Here is a 15,706-nt window from a genome sequence, read left to right as displayed (position 1 = left end):
ATCCTCACAGACTATATGGAGAGCTGCGAGGTTTGAACGCAGCATGGCGGCCTCGTCGGCGCTGACCTGATTTTCTTCACCAGTTTAAATTATAAATTCCGGTCAGAACCGTGTGCTTCGTCCTCGTAATTGTCGTCTACAAGAATATGTTCATATATTAATGTTTGTCTATAGTAGACTGTTCCTTTAAGGCCGGACAGAAAGTCCTTTAACTTGTTAAACCTGGTTCTGTCCCTGGTGCTTGTGCGGTGTCTTCACGCCCCCGTTCTTTCACTGTGCTCGCAGAGGAAGGCGGCGGACTCGGAAACTTCGCCAACCCGTCTGAGATTCCCGACAACGTGACCATTCTCCAGCTGATGATTGTCAGCATCCTGTCCAGCTTGGTGTTGGTGGTGCTACTATGGTACATTGATTGCGTCACAAACTGCAACCGGACAAAGATAGCACGGCCCTGGTACTTTCCCTTCAAGGTGCGTGCTTACAAGCGTGCGTGTGTGTGTGGAAGACAATCTCTCACAATCGTGTCCACCCTTTTCATGTCCAACGTTTCGGACAAAAATTTTAAAGTTGGAAAACTGTAAGATACTTTTACGGAAATATTGAAGGTAATGATCCATTCCTGTGATATGTAGCAAAATGTTTCTTCTAAATTGTTTCCATCGATCGCATCGAACAGTTAAGCCTCCCGTAGAAAACCAATGGGGAACTCTTCTGACGAAATCAAAAATGTTAATAAAAAAATTGAAGACTACCGTCGGGTGATCTCGGGATATATTGATTGTTATAGAGAAGTGTTACATTATATGAAATAATTGCGTTCATAGCAGGTTTCCGGCTCAAAAACGCTTTTGTCCAGAATTTTTGGGTATGCGTCTCACAATCGCTTCCAGCATACGCGGAGTGGATAATAGATATTTGTCCGTTATTATAACACGTTGCATTAATTCACCGGGAGGAACACGCAAGGGGGGGGGGGGGGGGGGGCAGGGAGACGTGTTGGGGCACAAGATCAGGAAATTCTCGAGGACAGGAAGAGCTTGGCTTGAAACTCGAAAAGGATAGTTGGAGACCAGTTGTAGAGACCCTTGTCCTGCATTTAGTGCGACCTGACTGCCCATGTCGATGACGATAATGATATTGGTAATGTTGATCATGACTTATCAATATTTCTTGACTTCTCTCCGCTCCTGTCGCCACACAGGTAACGTATTGGAGACCACCAGCGATCTCGGCGCCGCCGTCAACAGTTTTCAAAACACGATGCCAGTACTACGAGCAGGAACCGGCGGCCATTCAACCAATCGTGCGCATCAACGGCGTATCCAAGGTTAGTGGCGATGTGTAGAGAAGGCCATGTCAACATGTCACGCTAGCTGACGGCTGGTCACGCCATTGCTGCCTGTGTTCATCGTGTAGCTCTTCTAAATAGCTTGAATAGGAAAAACAAGACGAAAATGTTGTCTCTGTCTTCTGGCATGCAGCGATTCGAGAACCATGTCATCATAAACGACGTCTCCTTCAACATATTTGGCAAGCAAATAACCGTGCTCCTGGCTCCGCCCAACTATGGAAAGTCGACTATTATGAAGATGATCACAGGTACAGCGTCCACTTGCAAGGCATCTTTTTGCTTTTTCGTGCAGGGCGTCATAAGGGATAAGAATTGCGTAAACCAAATCACGTCTGTGTAACGTTCCGATTGGCATACAGCTGATGGTGGCAGATTTTTACCTACGACATACGACACCGATGCCATTTACACCAGGGAAAGTCCTTTACGAGCAGAGATTTTCAATAACATTGGAGGTTGTCTGCTTAGCTTCAGACCACATATCCTCGATCCCATATCCTTTAGTTAGGTTGAAAAGATCGCTTTTGTTCGGCGCTCTTAAAGGTAGCTATTTCGGTGCGATATATCATTTCAAAGCAATCCTGCCTAATCACTTTTTGGAACCGACAAATAACCCTCTTGAGTGTGTCTAAGAAGCGCGTGTCAAAAGTGTCCAATCTAACGTCGTGCATCTTCGTCGTGTATATATTTCCTACCAGGGTCGATCCCGCCAAGCTCTGGAACCATATCTGTGGGCGTACACGACGTCGTCCTGAATGGCGACGAAGCGAGGAGACTGCTCACCTACTGTCCAGGCGACAGCATCCTCTACGGCGACCTTACCGTGGAGGAGCACCTGATTTTTTTCGGAATGGTAGTCGTCACTACTTTTTTTTGTCTCTATCACTCCTCAATTTGTTTAAACACGACATTTAATTTCGATTTGAATGAGGAAAATCGGCCGCACAGGACAAAAATTCGAAGTTTATAAGAATGCTAGGAACGTGAAGATCGAGTTCTCGCGGTAAAAAGACGAGTTCAGATTACTCTTTAGTGTACTTTTAATGCCTCCCGCTTAAGCGATCGTCTGCTTCCTTTCGTTTGCACTAGGATCAGTGTTTTTTTTTTTTTTTTGCATTGAAAAGCATATCGCCCACAGTTAAGCTTCAACTTAGGCCATGGCCTCTCCTATAGGCAAAAGGGATTTCCAGAAGCAAAGTACGGTTCGACGTCAACGAACTCATGGATGACATCGGGTTGTCCTTCTACCGGTCTCGCCGCGCCGATGACCTCACCCACAGCATTCAGCGCCTCCTCAGCACTGCCATCGCCTTCATGCCGTATCCGAACGTAAGTAGGCCACGTATACTGATCAACTGGCCCTAGTGAACCCCCTGAAGACCGCCAGTGTCTGCACCTTTAAGACACCCAGGATTCATGCATAGCATTTAAAAAATCGAAACTATTTTCAGTGAGGTTAAGAAAAAAGGATCAGTGAAAACTATTTATCACTCGTCACCGTACCGCTAGTTTTTTTTTTTTGCCCTAGCTTCATAACACCAAAAATATCTTCGACTGAAAATTATGTTCCTCTCTACATCTCATCGCATACACTAGACAATGTTTTTTTTTTTTTTACTTCCGAAAATAGATGACATGTTACACCGGAACTACAGATCTTTAGTTGCGGGAAGGGAAAACTGTATACGCGCACGGCCGAGGGATTCGAGCAGGTAAACACGACCAACGACCCCCTTCGGGAGCGTACCAGTGACGTCAAGGTTTCGATGAGTGGCAGTCTCTGTCTGCTTGTCGCTCATGGTGACCCGATGCTAGTTGTGGCGTCACACGAGCGAGAAATAGCTAGAAAAGCTGTCGCTACGCGAAAAAAAAAAACAGCACAGCTAGCGCCTCTGGAGGTGTTTTGCTGGTTCAATAGAGTTGCAAACTTCCTTCAGTTTTGTTCAAGGTAATTTTCTCAGGAGGAATATATTTTAATTCAGTTACTTATTAACACGCACACTTCACCTGAGCATCCGTATGACTGCGCTGGTCTCTGCCGCCTGCTAAATTCCTAAGGCGGCTCTCTCGGACTGGCAGTGGTCCCGAGTTCTAAGCCCAGGCCAGGAGGAATTTTTCATAGAATAGGAAGACTGAAAAAAAAAATTGGAGGCTTATCAAGGTTAAGCCCAGTGGATGCGAATCATGTTAAGCAGCTGCCTCAGTGTGGGTGGGGCTAAGTAACGGAGACGTGGCTTTAGGTTAATCGTCGTACTTTATTCTTTGCAGCCCGACAAACACACTCTTATGGTCCGTAAATGCATGACTCTTGGTTTGCACGTTTAACGTCCTTAGCGTTTGGAGGCATCTTGACCGCATACACGCCCGGCGCAAAGACGCTGGCGCGGTTGCGGGCACAGAGACTGACGCGACGGCGGGCGCGCGCCGCCTCATCCCTGACGTGACGTCACATATCACGTGATGCAGCGATGGTGGCGCCGCCGCCGCCGCGTCGCGCGCGACGGCGCGATATGAGGCCCCATCTGCAGCCGGTGTGACGTCATAACGTGACGCCAGGTCACGTGACCCCACTTCAGGGTCAATGGTGGCCACCGCCGGGCGTCGCGCGAAGGCCGAAACCTACGTTAATATGCTTCGCATAAAAAACGTCTTGGCTTTACGTTTCAGCCGTATGGGTGGGCTCGTATGGTTTAAGTTATTCTTACCTCTGAGCACACGACCAATCAGCTGCGTAGCAAGATGAACGAACTCTGAAAATAGGTGCCAGATTCCAGGTGCTGTGTTCTCCTTTGTGCGAGACGCATATCACGCGCACAGACGTTCATATTTGATGTGGCTGCGCTCATTTGCAAACATACTTCGGAAATGAAATAGACAGAGAAAGTAGACCAAATCCCATGGTGGGCCCGAAGTGCCCACCAGCAGTTTGCTTCGACATTCAGCGCTTACCGCCACCGCGAGACCTGCAGTGTTCTGCTAGGTCGGGGTTTAGGGTGAAGCTCAACGGAAGGTCATCGGGAATGGCATCGACTGCCACGACCACATCGCGTATTATAATGAAGACAAAGCGACACACAAGACCGTGCCTCGCGCTCTCGCATATTGGCTACGTGAATCCGATGAAGTGAAGAACGGCTTCGTCTTGAAGGCTTGAACAAGGCTTCTCTAAAGTGCTTGTTCTACTGCTAGAGAAGAGTGATTTGCACCAACGTTGTAGCGCAAAATAAACGTGAAGATGTTGCTGAAGTTATAAACGAGAACGGCGAGATCCTGACGTTTGTGTCCGCAAAGTAAAGCAAAGGCACCCACGGCGACAACACCCAGAGGAACGTAACCTTGGCCAAGTGTAAGCACCGACAACACCTTGTGATGTGTGTTTGCGAAGTCGTGGGCCGTGTCTGCCCGGTGCAGAGCGCAAGCAAAATCTTACTTTGTCACCGAGTCATTTTAGTGGTAATTTTAGGACGCTTCACAGCTTTTGGTTGATGACCTCTGGTTTCTCAAGAACTTCTAACTCCTTCTTGGCCATCGGTGGTCGGTCCACTAGCTAAGTAAGAATCGTTAGTGAACGCGTGATATACTTAGTCATGAAGTTTGCCTACGCGCTTAGGTGTCGTTTGTCGCATTATCCTTGATGGTTGTTCAGAATTTGTGTTTTACAGAACATTGTGGCATGCGCCTACTCACCAGGTGCAGATGATCCTTCTGGACGAACCGACGCGGAACATGGACCCACGCAGCCGGCGGGAGATGTGGGAGCTCCTCTTCAAGATCCGCCGTTACAAGGGCGTCTTCCTCACCACCAGTGACTTCTCGGAGGCCGAGGCCCTCGCCGACCGTCTCGTTGTGATCCAACACGGGGAACTTAGCTTAGCCGGCTCACCCGAGTACATCATGAGCCAGCTCGGCATGGGATACATGGTACGCCAGACATGGTCCTTCCTCCACTGTAAGCTTCTGATGGTGCGCCTCTGCCGACCATTGTTTTGACGCAGGGAGCACTGATGTCCGCGTGAAATGGCGTGGCAGCGTGTTTTAAGTAATAAGAAAACGGGAAATTTTACAGCGAAAGCTGTTATAGCTTAGTTAAGAGCCATACACAGTGGGTACAATGACGGAGTCGATGCAGCAGTTAGGCGTAACGCGCATTATTAGGGGTTTTGAAGAAAGGAAATGGAGGAATCCCGTCGCGGCGGGAATGGAGAGTCCCAGACTTGTCTTATTGAACCCTCCGTTGGTTATGAGGAAAGGAAAGGCGCATAACTGCCGGCCTACAGGGCGCTGGGAATCATCCCGGACAGTCTCGAAGCGCTCCTGTGGCCGCGCGGCAGTGCGCGCACCCGTGACAGAACAATGGTGAGCCTCTGTGCGTTTATCGAGCAGGCGGACTTGACTCCCCGCTTGCTATACGCCAGGTAGTGCACGCGTGACACGAACGCTCCGTGGGTGCTACCTCGGACGGTATACGCGGCCGGGCGCCCCACCCCGGCCGCTAGTGCATTGTGCCGCGCGCGCGATTAATCCGAGACAGGACGCTACGTGCGCGCGGCTATGTACATACAGTTTACTTCTTGTGTAAGTGATTGTGCGCAGTGGCCGCTCGCGCGCACTTATTTTCGGACAATGCTGGGACATTAGCGCGCGAGCGGCGCGAACTTGATTACTTTTGTATTTTGTAAATAGTGTGCAAAGCTCTCCCCTGTCCTTTCTTGCTGTCGCTCCCCTCGATACTTCTCCTCACTATCCTCTCCCTTTCCCTTTCGTTTCCGCCGGCTGCAGCTCGGGTGCTTAAGATATTAGATAGCAATTGCCGCGGCCGGCAACACTCTTTTGCTTCACTTTTTATTTTTTAAATAAACCACTACCACCACCACCACCATAACTGCCTCACTTTGAAGATGGACACAACCGCCACCTCAGAGCGCTACTGAGGCATCCACTGGCACAGTGGGCCAGTTATGCATCTTTCCTTTCCTTAGAACCAAGGGAGTCTGAACCCTCCGCTGCTTTTGAGAAAAGGAAAGGCGCATACCTGCATCTTATTCTAGTAGAAGAATAGCGAGTTGGGCGAGTTGGTACCGGTTGATTATGCACCAACAGCGCGAAGAAGACGGGGACAACAGTGAAGACGACAAAACCAGCGCTCGTTTTGTCGTCTTCACTGTTGTCCCCGTCTGCTTCGCGCTGTTGTTTCATAATCAATCTTATTAATGACCATATATGCATGTAGCTTATGACCATTAATGCAGAGTTATTCTCTACTCAACATTCATAGATCCTTGGGAGTCTTCATACCACTCCTGGTGCAGTGGTGCAGCGGTTAAGCGATGCGCCACTGCCCTGCGATGGCAGGCGCTGTCACCGGTGGATCTTGTGCGACCGAGGTTGCTCTTGCTGAGAACCTCTAGCGACGTACCAATCAGTAATTTAACCGCCATCTGCCACGGTGGCCAGTTTGCTGACAATCCGATGGGCAGGTTTTGATGACGCCGCAAGGTCGCGAGACCTAGATGGCCCACCGTTCTCCCAGGTCGCTTCTAGGCATTTTGTTGCGAAAGTAACTCTACGCCCACCGTTTCGCCACCTTGAGCCGTCGCCTAGCAGCTGCAGCAGCTGCCGCCGCCGCGATTCGCCAGATGGCGCCGCCGTCGCCGGCGCTCGCTTCGCCAGTTGTGCGTAGTAGAGGGGGAGGGCGCGTCGCTTCGAAGGTATATATACGGTTTTACTCAGTGTGTCTTCTTGGTGTATAAATAGGGTTGTTCGTTTTCGTGTAAAACCCGATTTTACCCGATTTTTGCACCCCGAACGAGTTTCTAAAATGCCGGGTAAAACCCGATTTTTCCCGAAGTTTTTCGCCAAAATCTCCACAAAATAGGACTGCACTTTGAAACGGAACGTCTCAGACAAAGGCGAAAACCAGTTGACACTGTGGAAACTGGGAGCTGTACTCAATCGGTTCCAGAAGCGGCTGCTGAGTCAGTCGTTTGATGACTACCGACCTCTCTTTATTTCCGTGATGGCCGATGTAGGCTCGCTTCGCGAGGAGTTTAGCCAGTACTTGCTGGAAGCAAGCCCCACAAATGAAGGTGTTGAAGTGATGGACTATTGGAACGACGCAACCGTGCGTTACCCAAGACTAGCAAATGCGGCGTTGTCATTGTTGTGCCTAGCTAATGGCAGCTGTGACGTTGAGCGAACGTTCTCTCAGCTAAGGTACCTGCAGAGACCAGACGGGTCTCGGATGGAAACCGAGATGTTGCGCATGCAGATGATTATGTATCTTAATAAGGACGTGTAGAACGTCGATGACCAGCCCTCGTGAAGAAAATGTTTCTTTTCTCAAAACTGACCGTTGCCTCTCACTGCGAGTAATAATTACCAAAGAAACGCCAAATTTTTCAATACTTTCTTGAAAGCAGCCCAAAATACAGCCTTAATTGTTACATACCGGTTAGAGCAAATCGAATAAATTATTACTTTGCAAATTTAACCCGATAAAACCCGAATTTCGGAGCTTTTCTACGAAAAACCCGATTTCTCGCCTATTATCAAGCCGAAAAATAACGCCCGATTTTTACCTCCTGAATTTGAAAAAATATAAAACCCGAAAACCAATAACCCTATGTATAAACAATAGAGCTTAGCCAAAACGCCTAACCACAAGCGAATTCTAAGCGTAGCCAGGCAGCAGTTGCTTTCGCAACACATCCAGGTTTAACCAGAGCTAAAAAACTCCAATTTTTTTCATGGATTCCCTCACGGTCAGCGACGCCCGATTTTCTGCGACCCGAGCTCCTTGAAGCTATCGAGTTAAAGCACTAAAGGAGACACGCAGCTACACAGGAAGAAATGCTGTTATTTTTTCTGTGGCTGATCAAATTCACCTTTGCCTTTACATTGCCCTATTGCGCAGCTCTTGCTCCACAAGGGTCCCGGGTACAAGTCCAGAGGCGTGGAGACCGTGCTCCGCAAGCACCACTCAGGAGCGGAAAAGGTCGAAGACAAGCCGGGCATCGTCGTCTACCGGCTGAACGGCAGCTCCGACGCGCTGTCCACTCTGATGCGGGACCTCTTCGCCGACCTGGAAGACTCCAAGGCTAGACTGGGCGTTGCCAAGATGGGCGTCATAGTCACCACACTAGAGGACATCCTGGAAGGGTGCGTGAAAGCAATTCCACCTAGGTTACTAGGTGGTATCGGTTAGAGCCGTAACTACATTCCCACCTCCTTCTAGCTCGTACCTCAAAGGAGTGCGTCCAATAATCCAAGAGCCAGAAGACTGAAACGAAGTTTGAATTGTGGGTTGCAAATTTGCAGAAAAAGGCTACGAGTGCTAGCTTGTGCGAGGCGGAATTCAGCTGTTGCAATTTGGCTTCGAAAGCCCCTGGCCACTGCTCGCTGTCTGGCTCTCGTGATCACGCTGTTCCAGGAGGCGCGCAGCCTTACGGTCTTTAAGCGAAGAAAGGTACAGCGTTAGTAGGACATTGACGTGGTACAGCGTTAGTAGGACATTAACGTAGCTAATAAAATATAGTGTATTCTTTCTCTCTCCGGTCTATTCACACAGTATACTAAAAAATTGTACATTATCTCCTTACGGAATGTGCCTTCATGTTGTGTCATTGGTTGCTGCACTGATAGGGGTGCGTACTAGCTGACAGTGCCAATTGTGTAACGGCTGCGCTGGGTACTCAAAGCACTGTCTGACAGTAATCAGTGTAAAATACTTGAAACAGCTTGTAAATGCTATGCCTAATGCTGAGTTTTGGATTTACCTTGGCAGACTATGCGGGACATCCAAATTTGATAACAGATAAACAATGACTGTTTAGGTAACAGAAAGAATTCCGTTGGGGTGCGCGAGTGGGAGAGAATCTGGTGGGTTATGGTGTTGGGAAGTTTGCTGGAATAGCCTGGCCTCAGCATATAATAGCGCTTGTTGGACATCGGTGGGAGGGGCCATTCTCTTGAAGCCGACGTAACCTGACATTACGACGCTTACAGAAATTTCTTCAGTTTATAGAGTGCCCATAGACTTTTGCCAATGAAGTTTACAGACTGTCTATTGACAACCTATACATTTGTGACCATACACTTTTAGTATACTTTTTTCTATAAGCAGTCTTTAGACTGCAAATATACAAAAGGAAATATCTACGGGAAGGCAATAGTTTATAAGAAGTGTATTAGAAAATCTATAGACGATTTTATAAGCGGATGATGAAGGTGCGTGATGGCCGTCGAATTCTTTCTCCCATAGCATCCACGAAGAACGCTCACTTGGGCGCTCCAAACGCGTCGCCAACAAGCGTCACAGCTCCTCTGCTCTTGCGGTCAAAGAGGCCGTGTCTCGCTTGAAGTCTGACATGAGCACCCTGGAGTCACGGTTAGAACCTGAGAAGCCAGGTCCAGGTGAGAGAAAATGTTCGACGCAAAACCACGCACTGCCGATGATTTGAGAAGATGTTCATATATGTTATTGCAAGACACCATAAGTGTGGCCAAACATTAATTAGGCTAGCCACGATACGAACTTCGCACGCCCACGCATTCCCGTCATGAATTAAGCGCTTTTTAATAAGCTCTCATGTACGGTGGCGCCCCTTTTCCCTTCTAGAAATTCAGAGACCTCCATGACCTGCAAGACGCTTTCAGAACAAAGCTGATTCTCTGAAGAAACTGTGAGGACAGATTAGGGTTACACTTGTTGTTGGGCTAGTTGGTAAGACATTCTTCTGAAGGAACCAGCGCAAAAAACACAACGGACAAGGAAAAGGCTCCTGTCCGTCGTGTTCCGCCTTTTTCTTGTCCGTTGTGTTTTTTGCGCTGGTTCCTTCAGAAAATTAGGGTTGGCCTCTATCAGCAGATTACGACGTTTTTACGGAGACTGCGTCCACTTAAATGAGAGATTTTATCAGGTAGAAAAGACGAAAGAGTTAAAGCATCTCCACAAACACCCATTTTCAAACCCGCACTACAGTTACGTTCAACCATTTTCACGTAGATCTCTGAGGCTGGATTACTTCACTATTAACTTCTAAACGATGACCACAGAGCCCTTTTTTGTCTTGACATCGGAAGTTCGAATCGAATGGGGAATGAAAAGGAAGGAGGTTCCGTTTTTTAATACAATTTTTAATGAATGATTTGGTTTATTAAGGTTTAACGTCCCAAAGCAACTCAGGCTATGAGGGATGCCGTAGTGAAGGGCACCGGAAATTTCGGCCACCTGGGGTTCTTTAACGTGCGTTGACATCGCACAGTACACAGGCCTCCAGAATTTCGCCTTCATCGAAATTCGGCGTTAAAAAAACCCCAGGTGGTCGAAATTTCCAGAGCCCTTCACTACGGCGTCCCCCATAGCCCGAGTCACTTTGGGGACGTTAAACCCCGAAAATCAAACAATTTCTGGTAAACAATTCTTTGCGTAGCCACAGGAGCCAAGGAATCTATTCTTGGTAGGAACAAAAATTGGATGGAGCTTTCCTCAGAGTCCTTTCCAGGGACCAGCGCGAGCGGGCGACATGATAAGGTTGCGCGAATCCGCTCTTGGGCGTGACGTTTGCCTGAACGCTATCGTCGTTCTCCTCCTGTACATTGCGCGGCGACAACAATTGGACGCAGTTCTGGGCGCCGGCGGCGGCGGCATTGGGGACGCCCTGCGAGCTCTGCGCAACCGGACTGTCTTCGTGGAGGCCACGACCAGATCGAGGCTGCAGAGTCTATTCCACAAGAGGTTCCTGCACTGGAAGCGCGCGTCTGTTCAACGCACCCTCCGTTGGCTGCTTCCCACGGGCCTGTTGCTCTTGGGCGGATACTGCGAGAGATCCATGTTGTACGGCACCCCCAGGCATGACGCGACACTCACCTACGGCGTCCACAACATCGTCGCCGGCGCCGTCGGATTCTGCGGTGCCAAGGGCGGACGCTTCCAGGTGAGCGTTACAGATGATCATCCAGAAACTCTTGATAGCACGAAGTGGTCAATGTGCAAGAGGGAAGCCTCAGTCCGCCAGCCAATGTTCCGACAGGTGGACCTGTCTTCGTCGGAGCCCAAGAGAGGACTAGTTCTCAACGTTTTCTAGCCGACTCACGCTTACCTCCGGCACATTCATTACACACCATCTGCCCCTTCTTTACCGTGTACTCTCAGGAGCTGTCATCGCTCCTAGATTTCAGAACTCGGCATTTTACTCCATCTCTGCAGTAAACCGACGAGCACAAGCGGCGGACTGCATAAGAGGGCTCTCTCTCACGCATTCACAAGCCAACCACATGGGCCTGTACCCTGTCTCATTATACAGAACCAAACACAAATAGACCGACACGATAAACCATACGAGTGTACATGACATATCCAGGGCCCGCTTGCACAAAACTCTTTCGTCCAGACTTACTCTATTCTCCAGGCTGAATAGAAATTCAGTGCAGTCTTAACCTTCCCTAGCAGTTAAGTCGCTTGCACGAAAGGAACTAGACTGGAACAAGACAGGAAATAAAGATTTGAATAAGGGTGGAACCAAGGCTGCATTCGAGCAGTCTTATCGGAATCTTCTCCAGTCATATACAACGTGTCTGTCTTGCGTTTGGTCCGCCTCTAGATGCTCGCTCTAGATGTTGCGCCGTGGACGTGTGTTCCGGGACTGGACCAACATAAATTGATTTGAATTGCTTGTCATGACAGTATGACCTGTTTTAAATAAAGTGCAGAGAAAGAAAACTTTTACTTTGGCATCGCTGGTGGTCGTGCATGCCTACGGAGTTTGTTGTTGATGTTTGCCAGAGAACAGATTCATGGGCTGGTTTCGCCATCGACATAGTCTGCCTTCAATAGACTGCTTATTTTTTTTTTGATTGACGCTTATTTAATGTGTACCAGACATGCTTGCTGCTGACTCGCGAAAAACGATGGTCGAAATCTACAACGAGGTGCCGTGTATCGGACGTTGTGACCAAGTAACTGACACGCACACAGAACCGTGCTATCTCCAGTGTAACCTTTTCTCAAGGCGGTTTGTATCGCGAAGCGAAAGTCGTCACAAGCACAGAGCCGCATGTTCCTCTTACGTCGTCTCTGCAGCAATTCATGGCCCAGAGCATGTGTCCAGTGCTAGAGGAGAGTGGCGTGCGGTTGGAGATCATCGACCTAACTAATGTCGCTCCCCAGCTGCTCGCCCTGGCGGACAGGGACGTCTACAGCTACGTTTTGCGCTACCAGATTGGCGCGGTATCGAGTGAATCGGCGTCCGTGTACGTAAGACGTTCTCTCTGGGGAGAGAAAACATTCATATATAGAGTGATAGATGTCTTAATTACTATAACTTGTACCTGCTAACCATGCAGCGCGTGCTGGCCTGCCACAGACGTATACAGTGCCGTTCTCATTTAAAGGAAACACCTAATTTGTACTATAGGAAATATCTCTGCATTTTTACACTGATTTGTTGTAAGATCTCTTCATGCGACTCTGTGAGCAAACATGTATAAAAAAAATTCAGGGGGGCACTTTGATGACCTAAAGTGCGATGAGGCGAAAGCCTTTAGCGCGGTGTCGCTGCTTGTGTCACTGATGTGTGGTTAAGATGTTAAGTACACAATTGTTTGTGACCCTTAAATGCTGGAGACACTGGAGGGCGTTTGGGAGGCATCCGTCTTATTTATTTATTTATTTATTTATTTATTTATTTATTTATTTATTTATTTATTTATTTATTTATTTATTTATTTATTTATTTATTTATTTATTTATTTATTTATTTATTTATTTATACCTCAAAGGCCCCATTGAAGGGGTATTACATGAGGGGGTGGAATACTCAGCAGAAGATTTCTTCGATGGATGATTTGAATGATGATGAGTTGGTCAGATCCACGATGGCGTTTGGCAGGTCATTCCAGTCCTTTGCTGTATGAACAAAAAATGATGACAGATGCGCAGAAGTGCGGGCAGGGTGAGGATAGACGGCTTTCGTGTGGTTTGTGCCTCCTTCCAACACTCTCCAGCGTCCTAGACAAGGAGAACTACATATGCGTTGGCAGCAATAAAGACAAAAAAAAAAAAGGAAGTAGCGTAGCCATTAGCACGCTCAGCTGCGGAGTGGAAGGATGGTGGTTCGAATCCCATCGTGCCCAAATATTTTTTTTTCTGTGGTCTGACTAGAAAAAGCCTGACATCTTTGCTGACAACCTTCTGTCGACAGCGATGAGGCATTAAAGGCTTTCGCCTTAATAAAGATTACTGACCTGTAACTGATCTGAAGTCTTCGCTTTATTCAGCGCTGAAATAACGTTCCTGTTCTTACTGTGGGTACAAAATACTTGGAGCTTAGTATATATGGTCCACTGACAATGCAGGATCACACTTTGGTTCAACGGACAGAACCCACACTCGGCGTTGCTGGCCTTGAACCTGCTGCACACGGCACTCCTGCGCAACCTGACCGGACACAAGACCGCCGCCATTCGGTTCACGAATGCCCCGGACACCTTTCAGGCACGATGCCACGAACGCAGTCAAAGACGAATACGAAAGTGATTCAGTAGCATGGGCCATATTATACGAAGTGCCTATAGTTGTGTAGCGCTCGTGTTATGCAGGCAGCCTCCCTATCTTATGCGAAGTTTTTATGATATTTAATCATTTGCGGATACCGTAAGCCTTGCCTTGGCGAGGACAAGACGGAGATAAAAGCATGCGCACGCACTATTATACGTTATATGTAAAATACATGAACTGTCACTACATGTGACCTTAATAACACGCGACTTCGATATTTCCTCTTGATATAATACACTATCAGATAGTACAGGTATAAACAGCATTAAGCAGGGAAATTACGACACTTGATAAGAGCGATCAGTCCGCAAAAATAATTAATACTCCGGCTCATATGCTCCATTATTTAAAGGTTTAAATAAAGGTTTAAAGGTATTCAGCGCACTTTAGTCGTTTGGTTTCTGCTTTGGCTGGGGTGGATAAATTAATTTTAAATAATGCAGCCTTTATTTTGAATTGTGCGAGTGCTGTCGTTGTTTTTTCATTTCTGAGATGTAGCATTTCAGCTGGTCTCTCTGGAGTTTTTCGTGATTTGAAAATACTCTTTCTCTGCATTGCCCTGTTCTGCACCAAAGCTGAGTTTAGCTAAACTTGAGCCAGCTGGAACATGATTTCATACTATGTGATAAATGAAGTATACAATTGTTATTTGCTATAGACAATATGCACATCGACAAAAAGTTTGGGAAAGTTAAAGATCATACATCGCACATGATTTGCACACCGAATAGCGGGTAACTGGAAATATGCCTCACCATGAATGCACTGACAAACTTTCGTAAGGAATGTATTAATAATTTACACATCCACATATTTACTCGCAAACCACTTGCACTGTTTAGTAGCCAAATGAAAAAAGGAAATTTAAGTGTGTCATAAAGGCATACAAATGATCCGACACATTATTGGTGAGTTAATCCTGGGCGGCAGTTTACGCTCGTCTAGTAATAATAGTGGTAATAACAATCAACCAACAGCCCGACTCTTGGTCTTGGTGCTGGTGCACTAATAGCAAGGCAGCCAAACCAAAGAAACACAAAAAGCACAAACTGCGTCTATATGGCGCGTGTACGAAAAGGCGATGTCACCATATAACAGCCGTTCTGAGAAAAGTAATAGGCGTTGTGGCGGTGGGGATGGGGGATGGTAGTGTTTGATTAAAAAAAAGAAGGAAAAGAATGTTGCCAGCCGCTGCAGTTGCTATTTAATATCCTAAGCACCCGAGCTGCGGCCCGCTAAGGTGAAAGAGAAAGCGAGAGGATAGCGAGTAGTAGTGTAAAGGTGAGCAATAGCAAGAAAGGACGGGGGACAGAAAGGGACACATCACAGCACAGCACACAACACACCACAACACAAAACACAACACAACAGAAAACACAACGCAACACAAAACACAACGCAACGCAACAAAACAACACAACACACAACAACACAACGCAACCGTACCGCACCCTGTCTTTCCTCTGGCCACTGTCTTTCGTCTGGCCACCTGATTGTGAGCAAACTGCCCACCGTGGCAGCTGGCAGTTAAATTATTGGTCGCGAGAGTTTGCTCTGCAAGATCCATTATTGGTCGCGAGAGTTTGCTCTGCAAGAACGACATGGATCTTGCAAGCACCACCGGTGGCAGTACCTGTCAACACAGGGCAGTGGCACATCCCGTAACCGCTTCACCACTGCTCCGGGAGTGGTATGGCGAGATAATGCGCCTATAGGGGCATTATCTCATTACCGCTATCGCGTCATACCGGTAAGGCGGAGCGTAAGTCCGATTTCGCTGATCTTTGTGTGAAGCCTCC

General features: G+C 47.7%; 1 protein-coding gene across 1 annotated transcript in view; it reads left to right on the top strand.

Annotated features, from left to right (window-relative positions):
• The window catches only part of LOC149365956 (phospholipid-transporting ATPase ABCA3-like), a 35,616-nt gene that overhangs the window by 13,629 nt on the left and 6,281 nt on the right, over positions 1 to 15,706 (top strand). The window contains exons 7-17 of the mRNA XM_089569496.1: positions 286 to 470; positions 1,202 to 1,327; positions 1,482 to 1,599; positions 2,050 to 2,204; positions 2,525 to 2,680; positions 5,042 to 5,272; positions 8,265 to 8,509; positions 9,612 to 9,775; positions 10,976 to 11,286; positions 12,432 to 12,601; positions 13,706 to 13,844. Coding sequence (XP_089425622.1) covers positions 286 to 470; positions 1,202 to 1,327; positions 1,482 to 1,599; positions 2,050 to 2,204; positions 2,525 to 2,680; positions 5,042 to 5,272; positions 8,265 to 8,509; positions 9,612 to 9,775; positions 10,976 to 11,286; positions 12,432 to 12,601; positions 13,706 to 13,844 — 2,000 coding nt within the window. The remainder of the gene's footprint in view (positions 1 to 285; positions 471 to 1,201; positions 1,328 to 1,481; positions 1,600 to 2,049; positions 2,205 to 2,524; positions 2,681 to 5,041; positions 5,273 to 8,264; positions 8,510 to 9,611; positions 9,776 to 10,975; positions 11,287 to 12,431; positions 12,602 to 13,705; positions 13,845 to 15,706) is intronic.

The sequence above is a fragment of the Amblyomma mixtum genome, chromosome 1 (genome assembly GCF_055824585.1).
Source record: "Amblyomma mixtum isolate Tamu chromosome 1, ASM5582458v1, whole genome shotgun sequence".
Taxonomy (NCBI): Eukaryota; Metazoa; Arthropoda; class Arachnida; order Ixodida; family Ixodidae; genus Amblyomma; species Amblyomma mixtum.
Note: the sequence above shows the minus strand (reverse complement) of the source record. Positions and strands in the feature narration are given on the sequence as shown.